The sequence below is a fragment of the Cannabis sativa genome, chromosome 8 (genome assembly GCF_029168945.1).
Source record: "Cannabis sativa cultivar Pink pepper isolate KNU-18-1 chromosome 8, ASM2916894v1, whole genome shotgun sequence".
NCBI classification, from domain to species: Eukaryota; Viridiplantae; Streptophyta; class Magnoliopsida; order Rosales; family Cannabaceae; genus Cannabis; species Cannabis sativa.
Window position 1 is genome coordinate 35885573 of NC_083608.1, and position 14422 is coordinate 35899994.

A 14422-nucleotide genomic window follows, 5' to 3' on the forward strand; every position below is an offset into this window, starting at 1 on the left:
ATAAGTACGGGCTAAGTTTGGGATATGGGTTGGGTTGTTTGTGCTTCATTTTTTTTTTTTTGTTTTTTTTTTTTTATTTGTTGAGGGAAGACAAAAGAGGTGATTGTCCACTACTTGACGAACACGACAAAGGGAGGAGGCTGCTAGACCTAGAGCTGGATTGGTGGTGGAAGGAGGAGGAGATCACATCGAATCTGAGAGAAATAGAAGAAGAAATTTTAGAGACACTATAAAAGAATAATCATAAATAATACTAACTCATGGAGTATGTAGAATTTAACTACAAAACCACGTATTTTTTTTGTCTTATTTATATTTGGTTATAATTAATATTTTAATTTTATTTATAATACTTCATTATTGTTAACGAATTTTTATTGTAACAATTTGGTGCTTTCATTGAGAGCATTTATTTAAAATTAAAAACTCAAAACACAACTCCCCGACAAACCCAGACTTTCACATCATCGAAAATACTCAACCCGATGAATCAGTCATGAAAGAAGAGATGGTGCATCGACCAAAAAAAAAAAAGCTCCAGGGATCACAAACTCAAAATAGACCAAACCAAGAAAGGGGTCCTACTAAAAGGAACTTCCAAAGAGATGACCATGAGGAAGAAATTCCAAAGAGAAGAGATTCAGATGCATATGACCCCACGAGGTATGTCCCAATCATGGATTTAGAAAACCAAAAACTCTGATGAATACTTACAGAATCTAATAGAAGGAATGAGGAGTTAGAACGAGCAATGGATGCAGCCAGAACAACTCCAAATGATGCACCGCCAATATCTGTCCGACGACCACGAGGAAGACCCCACAGGTTGCAAACTAGAGGGGCACAAGGACCCAGTGTCGTAGAATAGGAGTCAAATAATCCCACTCATTCCCAGGAATAAGAGAAATTCTTGTTGATGAACATGGTCCACGGAATAAGGGTGCCAATACTTCGAGGCAAGCACAACCAAGGGGTCAATAGTCGTCTCATAGAAATGACGAAGATATAAATGATCAGCCACCCAATCCATCTCCTCACCATCCACGTCCACCGTGTGGACCAAGAAGGGAAGATTGGGACAGTATGTATACTTACTTGAATAAGGGGCATTTTGCTAACGTGTTTGAAAGGTGAAGGCCCGTCTGAGGAGAACCTCAGGGATCAAAAACAAATACAACCCAAAGTAGGTCAAGAAGTCGGGGGCGAACTCAATCCTCGAGATCACGTGCATGGTAAAATTTGTCGCGAGATGAGAGAACACCACACCGTGAATATCAAAACAAGCAGGAAAGTGTAAGTAACTTGCAAATTTACCAGTCAAAAAGTGTTTCCCCAAATTGATCAGTGAGTAATTATGATAATAAACAAAATTGATGTCAAAATGTATGTGATTAGCCTGATTTGCGAGATCAGTGGAATTAAGGGCGTCCTGACTTACGCAAGCAGATAAATATAAATGTATTAGATCTTAGAGAGAGATTAAATAAAAATGCTCCCCAAGCACGTGAAAAGTCCAATCAACCTGCTGATAACTCTATTCAACAAAGAGTCATTCAACTGAAGGATCAATTCAGAAAATATCAAGATGGAGAATATGAAAAGCTTCTAGGATATGATTCAAATGATGACCCAAAACATTTCCATCCTGACATATTGAATTCACAATTTTCGGGAGGATTTAAAAATCCACATGTGATACTTTATGATGGGACGATCGACTCATCATAAAAAAATTAACACTTATAATTTTCTAATGAGTATTGGTTGTGATTGACTAGCGATATTCCTTAAAATTTATTACATTTGATTATATGAGACCCAATACTTAATTAGATCAATAGCAATATTAACACGTAAAAAAATACTAAACATTATTAGTGACTTTTAGCATTTCTCCTTTCTAATTTAATAATTTTTACTACAAGTATAGCATAATTTATGATCATTGATTTTGTAATTATTATTTTATCTATATTTTTATAAATAGTGGTTGTATGATTAATCAGAGACTATAAATGCTACACGATGCTCCATATATTCCCTTTGTACATATGGTTGACCATAAGAAGTTTAAGCTTTAAACCATCATAAATTATATTTTTTTTTTTTTTGAGGGAACATCATAAATTATATTTATACTATTTTAATTATTGCAATTCACAGCTTCAAATATATTATGTTTTCATATAAATAAATAAAAGGCTTCTCCGAATTTTGACATATATAAAATCATGCTTTTTGAATTTTTTTAGCCGTTGAAAATTCCCCCTTAACTATTGAGATTGTTAAATTTAAGGATTTTCGTCTAATTTCATTTAATTTTACTGTTTCAGTGATTGTTTATGTACTAAACTATGCTCCCCAAAGTTTGATATATACCAAATCATGTCCCTCAAACTTTAATATATACTAAATCATGTATAATTTTTTTACTAAAATTAGATAAAAGTCTTTAAATTTAACAATCTTTATAGTTCAGGGGGAATTTTTAACAACCAAAAAACTTTAAAGGACATGATTTAGTACATGTCAAAATTCAAGTTAATTTCTACCATTCATATAGCATAAAGTACATTACATTATTGGCCATATTAAGAATTATATCAATCATGACAGATCATTTGGCAAAGTATCTTCATGTGAAATGCAAAGTCTTACTTTTATCATTATAGTATTACCACAAATCTTATCTACTAAACAAGTGTTTATATAAACATTTAAAGAAATTGTCAAAATTAAAAAGAATAAACATTTAAAAAATTGTACAATTTTCTAAAAGATGTCAGAAGTAATAAATATCGAAATAATATAAAAATAAAAACTCGGTTACAATACAAAGGAAGAAAATTTAACTAATTTTTTAGTTAAAAAAAGAATGAAAAATAAGGAAAAATGGGTATGGGGGAGACATTTTTGGATTGAGAATGATATGCAGATCCCATCTTTGTCTTCCAACGAGAACCCCGAAGCACCCTGGAATTCCTCAAAGGTCAAAGCTTTTCTTAGCTGATCTGCCACAGGGCTTTGCCGGTTGCCGGTCACCGGTCACATTCCTGGCGGTGGAGAGTTAATTGTTCAATTCTAAATCTTGAATCTGATTCAACAAACGCCATTGGAAGGTGAGTTTGATCAATGCAGGTAGTTATTTGGGATTGTTTGGTTGATGGGAAAAATACAGAAGAAAAAGAAAATTGAAATATGGGTTTATGATATATTCGCCTTTGGCACTGTTAATTTAATTATTGCAACTGTTTCAAAATCTCTTCTTTTGAAGGAAAAAAGATAAAAGTGAAATGACGTGAAAAAAAGCTGAATTGTTATTTCAACTTTTCTGGGTCCCACTTTAATCGTGTTGCATATTCGAAATCTGGGCACTTTTCCTTCTCTGAATTCTACATTTTCTCAGGAATCAAACAAACTACATTCATCACCACATTGTGTTTTGTTTTGCTTTAATACGTTTGGATCTAGAAATAAAAAAGAGAAAAAAAAAAAAAAAGAATCATTTTACAATTTAACATTAATGATCTAGGTAGTGGTACAACATTTGACTTATCGAAGACTTTGACGATTGAGATGGTTTTGTTGAATTCAAATGAGGTGAAAATTAAGTTACAAAAAGAAAACATGGAATTCACCATTGCATTTTCTTAATTTATTGAGTTTTTTTTTTATGCTTTTGTTGTAATCTTTGTATAAACTTCTGGAGATTTGCAATTAGTTGTCTTTTTCTTTAAAGCTGTAGCGAGATTATACAGGGCCTTATGCACATATTACACGTACATATATAATGATACAAGGTAGCATTTTTTTTTCTTCTTTTCATACAGTTGTTTATTACTGTTTCCTTTTTTCCTGTTCCATACTAAAGCTGTAGAGTTGGGAGTGTAATGATTTTGGAAGACTAGAGAAAGTGGATGGAAGTACATTTGTGAAGAAAGGTGCAAGAAGCAGGTGTTCGATGGAGGTAGACATGGATTCTCGAGAATTTTGTGCAAATGGGGTATGCATGAAAGCAACAGAAGTTGAGGTCAAGCTCGACGAAGGAAATATTCAGGAGGCAGAATGTTCATTGAGAGAAGGGTTATCACTCAATTTCGAGGTTGGGTTTTTCTTTCTCTGTGGATATGTTCTTGAAATGAACAAAAGGCAAAACTAAATGGATACTTGATGATTGTGGAACCTGACAATATAATCATCTGGATACTTCCATTGTGATGAACAGTTTTTTTTTTGTTTTGTTTTCCTTAATTTTTTTTATCTGTACAGTTCTTAGAGATAATGCTTATAAACTAAATGGTATTTATTACAATGATGTTTCATAACAGATTATGATAATGTACAGGAAGCAAGAGCTCTTCTAGGAAAGTTGGAGTACCAAAGAGGTAATGTGGAAAGTGCTCTTCGTGTGTTTGATGGGATCGATCTCCAAGCTGCTATACTGCGATTACAACCTTCTCTTGCTGAAAAACCATCATCTAAGAAGGGCCGCTCTCGTTCCGAGTCACAGCATGCAGTCTCGCAGCATGCTGCTAGTCTTGTTTTGGAAGCCATATACTTAAAAGCCAAGTCTCATCAAAAGCTTGGTAGATTGACTGGTAGGAAATTGCTTTAATTAATAAGATTATTTGGAGATCAATTGAAAATCTTAATTGCTTTTTCCTGTTTTTTCTTCTCTTTCGTGTTATATTGTTTTGGAGCTCATTGATTTATGTTTTGCAGAGGCTGCTCAAGAATGCAAGAGTGTGCTTGATGCGGTGGAAAAGATATTTCACCAAGGCATACCTGATGTAGAAGTGGATAATAAGTTGCAAGAGATAGTAAGTAACGCCGTAGAGCTCCTTCCCGAGCTTTGGAAGCAGGCTGGTTGCCTTCAAGAAGCTATTGCTGCTTATAGACGTGCCCTCCTTAGCCCCTGGAACCTTGAGAATGACTGCTGCACAAGAATTCAGAAAGCTTTTGCAGTATTTCTACTGTACAGTGGAGTAGAGGCAACTCCACCCAGTTTAGGTTTCCAGATCGATAGCTCTTATGTGCCTAAAAATAATTTGGAAGAGGCGATACTGCTTTTAATGGTTCTTGTGAAGAAATATCACCTTGGTAAGACCAAATGGGATCCATCAGTGATGGAGCACCTAACATTTGCATTATCTGTATGCAACCAATCTTCAGTTTTGGCAAATCAAGTTGAAGAGATCATGCCTGGTGTGTATCATCGTGTTGACCGTTGGAATTCTTTAGCTCTTTGTTATAGTGGAGCAGGACAAAAGAATGTTGCTTTGAATCTTTTAAGGAAGTCGCTACACAAACATGAACGACCAGATGACCTCATGGCCTTGTTATTGGCCGCCAAGATCTGCAGTGAGGATTCTCATCTCGCTGCTGAGGGAATGGGCTATGCACAGAGGGCAATCAGTATTGCACAGCAAGAGGCCGAGCACTTGAAGGGTGTCGGTCTCCACATGCTGGGTCTTTGTCTAGGGAAGCACGCTAAAGTTTGCTCTTCTGATTTTGAGAGGTCTCGAATTCAGTCTGAAGCATTGAAAACATTAGATGGAGCAATTGCTTTCGAACACAAGAGCTCGGAATTGATTTTTGACTTGGCAGTTCAGTATGCCGAACATCGTAATCTGAATGCTGCTTTGCGATATGCAAAACAATTTATTGATGAAACAGGGGGCTCTATGATAAAAGGTTGGAGATTGCTTGCTCTCATTTTATCTGCTCAACAAAGATTTTCTGAGGCTGAAGTGGTTACAGATGCTGCTTTAGATGAGACTGCAAAGTGGGATCAAGGACCGCTTCTCAGGCTTAAAGCAAAGCTAAAGATCTCGCAATCACTTCCCATGGATGCTATTGAAACTTATCGCTATCTACTTGCTTTGGTTCAAGCTCAAAGGAAGTCTTTTGGCCCTTTCAGAATTGATCCTCAGGTTGGAGTCTGAACCTTCTTTTTTTAATCCTCATTCACACTAAAATAAGTAACAAACACAATATAGTTAAAGCAGTATTCTTAGTGATGAAAGGGCTATAATATATCATGCAACATTTTAGAAGATTTTTATTTTTAATCAGACAGAGCTGAATTTTCTTCACATGTAACTAAATGGAGGATTAGTTGTTCTTTTATCCTTTTGTTTAATCATTTGTATCAATTGGTGTAATGTGTGAAGGCATTGAACTCATAAGGAATGATGATAAGCTAGCATTCGTATATTAGTAGCATAGTTTAATGAGTACTCAACTTGTTTCTTTGTATATTTTTCCTACCTCGTTTTATTCTTTTTTACATATTGTATATTTTCCAATCAACCTGTCCTCTAATATTCTTTGCTCTTCTTTTGTGTAGTGGTAGAATTTCTTGATTTATAGATTTATTTTATTCTTTTTTAATGATAGATTGACGATGATACAGTCAACGAAATTGAAGTATGGCATGGTTTAGCAAACTTATACTCTAGCCTTTCACACTGGAAGGATGCAGAGATATGTTTGGGGAAAGCCAGACAACTTAAAGAGTACACTGCAGAAACATTGCACACAGAAGGCAAGAACTCTATTTTTCTCATTTTTTTCTTCATTAAATTTCCTGAGTCATATATATATATAAAAATATATAGTGCTTTGCTCTAGTTTCCTAAGATTATGTTTGGAAAGAAGAATATGACTGTGTTGGATGGTACACTATTTTAAATGTGTTTTAGTTATGAAATTAGAGAACATATTGAGCTACCAAATAATTCACCATTTTTATAAACTTAGGATAGTTTAATTCCACCCAATCCGCCATTTTTGTGTATGATTAGTGAGATAAAAATTGTAATTTTGTTTTCATTTTTATTCCTCGTAATTTTAATGTTTGCAAATGGTTAACTCATTCTGTTTTTTTTTTCTTTTATTATTATTATTGTTTTTGAACAAATGCATTGCTTTGTTAAGTCACCCATCAATGTCATACCTTGTTTGATGGACCTGTATACATGTCACTCTCAACAAAGCTTTCCTCAATGTTAGGACAATTAGGCAGTTAGGAGTTCGTTAGAACTAACTGTTTAATTAGTTAATTGTCCTTAAGCTTAGCTGAGTTAGTTAAGCTTGTCTTGATGGTTCTGTTATTCTATTACTGATTGTATATAAGCTTGTAATTCACATTCAAGATCAGTAATGAAATACTATCTTTCAATGTCTCTTTTGTTCACCCTTTCTCTGTCTTTACTCTCTCTTTCGTTCTCTCTCTGTTTCTTGTAACTCTCTCACAATGTTCAATCAAACCACATATAATGATCTGTGTTCCCTGATATCACTCATGGCTTCTTGGAACCAATGGATTTATTACAATCATTGTGTTTGAACTCCTTGTAAAACTTAATAGAATTTCATTCATTAAAAGTTGTATGATTCAACACCAATTATTGATTAATCTGATGTGATATTTTTCTTTGTGAATGACTAGGCCTTATGTATGAAAGACGAGGACAAATTCAGGAAGCTCTTGGCACCTACTGTGGTGCTCTTCTTATTGACCCCAGTTATGTTCCTTGCCGGATCTTGATTGGTTCTCTTATGTCAAAGATGGGATCAGACGCTTTGCCTGTGGCAAGAAGCATGCTTTCAGATGCATTAAGGATAGATCCTACCAATCGAAATGCTTGGTATAACTTGGGAATGGTTCACAGAGACGATGGAAGAATTGCTGATGCTACAGACTGCTTCCAAGCAGCTGCCATGCTCGAGGAATCTGACCCCATAGAAAGCTTCAGCTCAACTTGTTGACTGGCTTTCCCTGCATATTCACGGCACAAATTTCTTTAGGATACCCCTACTTCTCTGGCCATCATATCTTTAACCTTTACAAAGTGAAGTGAGGCCTAATACTCAAGATTCCAATTGATTTTATTTTCCCTAATCACAACACAAATCATCAGAAGGCACAAACTGCTCACCATATTTTGGGAAATACAGATTACAAAACACTGGCAAAACGTAGTTTATGATGGAATACTGAAAAGAAATTAAATTATAGATTATATTATTTTTTGGGGAGGCTTTGAGAGAAAGTCATTTAAAGGGCTTATAGCAATGTACTTGTCAATTTTGCTCAGCTGTGTAAAGTTTAATTGTTATTTTTTTTCTTTTTTTTTTTATTTACTGGGCCAGTAATTTTTATGGCTTCGATTATGGTAAGGGCTGCTGAAGTTGTATTTCAATTTATTCTTCATTTATGCTTAAACAGTATACTGGATTCATTACCAATAGAATAGAAAGCAAGAAAATGATGATTAAGTCAATTTCTGGGTTAAAATTTAATTTCCACACACGGATACGACTGAATTATAAAACTTCAACTTTAAGGGACAAACATCTTCAGTCTTGCAAAAGAGTTATTTTTGCAGGACAAACCAGTCCCAAAGTTTATTTATTCAATAATTGCAACAGAAACATTTTGGAACTGTTTTTTCTTTCTTTTTTTTTTTAATCAATAATTGGTCATTAATAATACCATATAAATGTAGAAAATTAAAAATAGTAGCGTATGCAGGCACATAATATTTAATACGACTAACTAAAATACTAGTTCAAATCATTTAGTGATTGTCCAACAATAATACAGCCACACAACAAAATGCTTGGATTAAATTTCCACTAGTTCCTCAGCCAGACCAAACAAATCAACATTAATGTTGCTAAGTCCAATGTTTTAGGGGATCGGCCTAGAAGTTACAAACGGGATATCAAAAGGGGAACCGAGACTAAGCCCTCTTCACCCATGACTGGCTGGAACAAATCCAACTCCCCGTAACGCTCAAGCACACGCATCCTACATCCTTCGGCAGCCATCAAACCAGTTGAGTAGGCACCATGAACAGACCCAGGATAGTCCATACTTGTAGCTTCCCCAGCAAAGAATAGGTTATCTACTGGGACCCTTAGCCTCTCATACAGGTCATGAGCTTTGCCCACTTCATCATAGCTATAGGATCCAAGTGAATTAATGTCTGTGCCCCAATGAGAAACAAGATAGTGAATCTGCATAAATAATATAAGAACAAATAAGTTAAAAAGAACTAAAATATTCTTGTGAAAAAAACCGAAAAGAAGCCTTTCAAAGAAACTGAATAGAAGTATAATGCTTACCGGGTCAGAAGCATCAGGGAGGATCTTCTTGAGTTGTGTAAAAGCAAAATTTGCAGCTGCTTCATCAGACATTTTCTCGATGTCTTTGGCAAGCTGCCCCGCAGGCATATACACAAGGACATTATGATTAGTGGCCTTGTGGAGATTTAGAAAGTAGCTGCACCCATAAGATGTCTCTGCAACCACTCCCAAGAACTCAACATTTGGCCAGAACACCTTTTCAAAATGTAGAACTATCTTGTTCTCAATCCCCACACCAAGATCAGCAATGGCTGCTTCCTTCCAGTCTGGCAGCTTTGGTTCAAATTTTATGACATTTGCTTTCAGAACACCAAGAGGAATAGCAATCACAGCAGCATCTGCCACAAAAGTAGTCCCATTTTCTACGGTTACCTTCACTCCATTGTAACGCCTTGCTATTTTTGTTACCCTGAAGACAGGAATGGTAAATGCTGCTTAAACCAGAACACAAAGTATGAAACAAAAATGCTAACTCAATGGATCTGAAAAATTATACCTGTGGCTCAAGCGGACATCAAGACCTTTGGCAAGTGTGTTAACAACAGGAAGATAGCCTCTCACCATCAGTCCATGACCACCAGGAAGCAATTCCTCCTGTGCATATGATAAAGAACATACAAAGTTAGTGCATAAAATAAAAAAAAGCCGCTTAGTAAAAACATTGGTACATTTTGCAAAAACTTGATCCAAACTGAACATAAAAAAGAAACAAAAAAAAAAACATAGTCTAACTTCTACGCTATCAAAATTAATCTCCCACTCAAACCATTTAGTAATTTACTTTTGGTGAAAGATGTATTTGTGTTTCTTCATCTCTTTGTTGCGTAAGTATGCAACAAAAGTAACACCATATTATTAACAAGCACAGTTCACAAAATATATTTGCCAGCTCAATGTTACCACATTCTTTAGTTTAGTTTGTTTTAGAACCGAATCTTGAAAAGTATTAAGCATATTCTGCAAATTCTTCTATCTTGCAAACAGTAACAGCATGCATATTCTCTTATCTAAACTGTAGCGTTAGAATGAGCTTCAAAGTTTAAAACTATTTGTGCTAGGTTTGAGAAGTACTGAATTAACCTCAAGTTGGGCTAGTCTTAAGGTAATATCCCACCAAAACAAAGAAAACAAAAATATTGTTTTCTTTTTTTGCAGCATTTTTTTTTTACAGTTAATACAAAAGAATTGTCACAGTTACATAAAATAAAATCTCTAATCCACAATTTGCTATAAAATTAGAGATCAACCATAATTTGAATTACTAATTAATCAGAGGCTTGCCTGATCCCAAGATTTAAGTGAAATTGTATCAGCATCTGCAGCAAACCAGCCCTCCATTCTGCACAAATACCATTGAAGTACCTTATGGGCTAATCCCTCCAACCTGCATCAACAAAACAATGCTAGATTTTAAGAAATCACAAACACATTAATAAATTTCTTTGTAGCATCAATTGCAGTTTGCTCACTTTAAGTCCGGTCTCCTTTCAAACACAATTGAGAAAGCCTGTCGAATAGACAAGTCTTCGGTGATTTCTTGTCTTACTTTATCTGTCTGCATTATGTAAAAGTAACAAAATCAAAAGATGCCCACCAAGTTTCATAAACAACTCCAGAGACCAAATAATAATGTACAGTATTCCAATTATATTCCCACTAGTAACTATTCTAATGACCAAGTAGTTGAGACAGATTACATGCCTCTTTTAAAATTTCTTCAAATTCCTCACCAACTCTTGTGACCAAATCTTGTGGAACTTGATTTCCATCCATATCAAAGAGTGCATAGCTGCAAAATATGAAAACGCCTTATAAGTCGATAAATATTCAACTAAGAGTGGTTGGCAACATTACACAACAGAAAGAAACTCCAGCAGACTAGCAATGCTGGATTAGAAAAAATAATCCGAAAACATTAAAAGCTTCAGGCTAAAAAATAATTGATCTATACATTGCAAGAGCTTGTGGATATTAATATGCAGTAGAACATATAAATAAGAATAACCACTTTTTCTTCATTACAATAAAATATAACAAAACACGTGACAGTACCTCTCTAGATCATGGTCATACAACACAGAGTTATCTCCACTAGTACGGTACAGGGGTAAACCCAATCTGGATATTAGAGGTGCCAATGGGTTCTCGTTGCAAACTCCATGCAGCCTTAAATGTTAACAAGTATATAAATTAGTTACCAAACTTTTAAATGATAAAAAGTATCTTAGCATCAACAAAATTTGGGAAAGCCAAGTTTACCAAGATGCGCCTAGGTCAACAGGAAAACCAAATGAGTAATCAGTATGAACTCGACCACCAAGACGATCTCGAGACTCCAGTACCACCACCTGACCAAAAAACAAAACACATGTACTTAATAGCCTTATCTTTTTCTTCCTTTGCCTCAAACAGTTGAGAACATATCCAGTACCAACACAAACAATTTCCATAATGATACAATGGATACAGGAGGACCAGCAGCAAAAATATACATGTACATCACCTAACAGATTCACATTGTACACATGATTCACAAAGATAAAAAGCCAACTCTCTTCAAGTTCTAAGTCACATAAGTATCAAACATTACAGCAAACAATCATTTAAAAACTTCTAGTCACAACAATAAGTCCAGCATAACCATAGTTCAAAACTTTGAAGACTCTGAAAAAACAGGCCTTTAAGCCTCAGCATAACTACCAATGTTTTTTTAAAAAAATATATTATCATTTGTTTAGATGATAGCTTAGGACATTTTTCAAAATATTTAACAAACAATAACATAACAAAATTGAGATATTCCAAAATCAAGTATGAAAAAAGGATACACACTATTTCCACTAGAGATGTTACAGGCTCTATGTAGTTTCTAGTTAAAAATAATGGTTTATGTAACTTCTAATTAACAAATAGTTCAAAACTTACGCAAGAAATAAAAAAAAACACAAATATTATGACATCGACTTCGACAGATTCCGTTATAAAGCAGACCCACAATTTTGAATGTCCTATATGCGTCATATTTTAGTTGCCCATGACCAAATTTTCTATTTCATCTTTGTTTAATTCAACGCCGACGCCTCGCCTCACTTTATTAATAAATAATAAATATTGAGCATAACCAGAACAGGCAGCAGCTAAATACTAGAATATGTCGTCTGTCCCCTAATAAAATATCAAAGGTACCTGAAACGATGCATCGTGAAGAGCACGCGCCGCCGCAAGCCCACCCATTCCGGCTCCGATGACGATAACCGACGGTGACCTTGTTTTGGTTCCCCCCATATTCGAGTCGCAAAGATCTACATTAACACACTAGTATTAAAACACAATCCAAAATCGGTAGATTAAATTGGAACCCTCAAAATCAAGCCAAAAAAAACCAAATTCCATTATTACCCCCACACTGACAAAATCATTCAAAAAGAAAATATCTAACCTCTGCGTAATTGGTGATTATTCCTATTTTTCGACTCCATGGTTTATACGATTATTATTCCGATTAAAATTATAATCAGAATTAAAATTACGATTAGATAATAAGAAATCTATGGACAACTGAGGTGAATAATGGAGAATAAAGATCAAAAGACACGTTATAAAATGATTAGAATTGGGATTCAATATTATTGTCTGCCCCGATTTCCCAAACCAGCTCATACGATTCACTTTTCTTTTTCTTCTTTTCTTCTACCCAATTTTCTTTTCTCACAAAATTTACTCTTCTTCTCGTCGACTTGCACCGAATCCAGAGAGATCTATGAATGAAAATCTAGGTGAATTGTTTTGAAGGGGGGTTTTTGGGTAAAAGTTTATTTTGCAGGAAAATAAGAAAGGAAAGAAAGTTCTAGAGAGAAAGTAATAAGGGAGTTGGGTGTTGATTATGGTGACGGTGTTGTTGAGACTTGAGAGCTGTGTTTTTCTCATTAAAGCTTTGGTGTGTCCAGATTTTTGGGCTTGGATTTGGATTTATAGAGTTCTTTGCCAGCCCCAACACCCACATACCTATCCCCACGCGCCAAATATCTGCGAGTGTGAGTAATCGCTGGTCTTTTACAGAAACGTGGATTTCGGGGTAATATGTGAAATTCCTAAATTGGGGCGCAAAAGTATAAATGTGTATTTGTATTGTACGTCAAAGTAAGAGAGTTAGGTGACATGTGGTAATTAAGTAATTAGCATAGGAGTATGACACTTCTTTAACTTCTTATTTAATTCCTACAACTCTTTCTTATATGAAATCTTTTCCCCTACTTTTTTTTAAAAAAAAAAAAAACAAATATATCTTTTCCTATTCTTTTTCTTATTATTATTCTTTCTTTTTTAAAATGAAAATCGTTTCTGTTTCTAACTAATAGATTCTCATGTTAAATTTAAGAAAAATTACATCTTCAAAAAATTTACTTTGAGGTAGATTCTTTAACTTCAACAAATTATGGCAATAGTCTCTAAACTTAAGATTTTTGTAATGGAATTGATGAAGAATTCACATTAAATCTTCCATACCAATCTCAACACTCAGGATAAGAATAAAGTTATAGATTTAACAAGATAAATAAATTTTATTATTACATTGTGCACTTAACTTATGAGATACTGTAACTTAACATTAAAAAAATTACAAAACCACACTTAGTATATGTGTGGCCTGTGAAAAAAGAAGAAAGAGTGTGTTGCATGAGAGAGAAAGAGAATTGAAATTGAATTTCAATTTTATTATGTTTCACAGTTTTAGTTATAATTCAGTACCGTGTTCTCACCTATATATCACATATATATATATTAATATTTAAAAACCCTTTTTAATCCTTTAAAATAAAAAATAATATTATTTTAATTTAAAATTCAAAATAATATCATATAACAAAATTCAATTATATTTTTGTAATTTAAATACATTATCTTATAATATATTTAACTCATATAATAAAAGATAATTTTTAATTTTTAATTTGATTTATTTTATAAATAAAATAATCAAACAAAACCTAAATGAACTTTTACATTACACGTGCGGGACATGTTTTAAAACGCAAGATTAATTTTTTAATTTTGCTACAAATAATTTTTTTTGTTTATTTTACCAATAAATAATAATTGATTAATTCTTATTATTGGCTTATTTCATTAGGATTAAATAAATATTATTTTACACTAAAATAATTTTCTCTCTCTAATATTATATTTAACTAATTAGTATAATTTTATTAAATAAACTAAATAGTTAAATACTGCATGAATTATTCAATTCATAATCGATATAATT

At 33.9% G+C, this 14422-nt stretch overlaps 2 protein-coding genes across 6 annotated transcripts; one reads left to right on the top strand and one right to left on the bottom strand.

Annotated features, from left to right (window-relative positions):
* The first annotated feature begins 2803 nt into the window (after positions 1 to 2803).
* On the top strand, positions 2804 to 8232 carry LOC115699555 (protein NPG1). 2 transcript variants are annotated; one of them, XM_030627028.2, is made up of 6 exons: positions 2804 to 3119; positions 3872 to 4102; positions 4346 to 4598; positions 4723 to 5933; positions 6400 to 6547; positions 7454 to 8232. In XM_030627028.2, exons 2-6 carry the CDS (start codon positions 3962 to 3964, stop codon positions 7771 to 7773), a joined length of 2073 nt encoding a protein of 690 aa, XP_030482888.2. In that variant the 5' UTR covers positions 2804 to 3119; positions 3872 to 3961; the 3' UTR covers positions 7774 to 8232. The 2 variants fall into 2 exon arrangements, with proteins under 2 accessions (XP_030482888.2, XP_030482889.2); XM_030627029.2 differs by lacking the exon at positions 2804 to 3119 and adding an exon at positions 3126 to 3600.
* Positions 8233 to 8549: 317 nt separating this feature from the next.
* Positions 8550 to 13179, bottom strand: LOC115699556 (polyamine oxidase 2). Of its 4 annotated transcripts, none has more exons than XM_061101926.1 (10): positions 12596 to 13179; positions 12343 to 12458; positions 11416 to 11504; positions 11209 to 11322; positions 10854 to 10945; positions 10626 to 10707; positions 10438 to 10540; positions 9653 to 9750; positions 9136 to 9565; positions 8550 to 9027 (listed from the first exon to the last, which is right to left on the bottom strand). In XM_061101926.1, exons 1-10 carry the CDS (start codon positions 12633 to 12635, stop codon positions 8719 to 8721), a joined length of 1473 nt encoding a protein of 490 aa, XP_060957909.1. In that variant the 5' UTR covers positions 12636 to 13179; the 3' UTR covers positions 8550 to 8718. The 4 variants fall into 4 exon arrangements, with proteins under 4 accessions (XP_060957909.1, XP_030482890.2, XP_060957907.1 ...); XM_030627030.2 differs by having other exon boundaries at positions 10626 to 10711; positions 10858 to 10945; positions 12596 to 13110; XM_061101924.1 differs by having other exon boundaries at positions 8550 to 9565.
* Positions 13180 to 14422: the final 1243 nt, after the last annotated feature.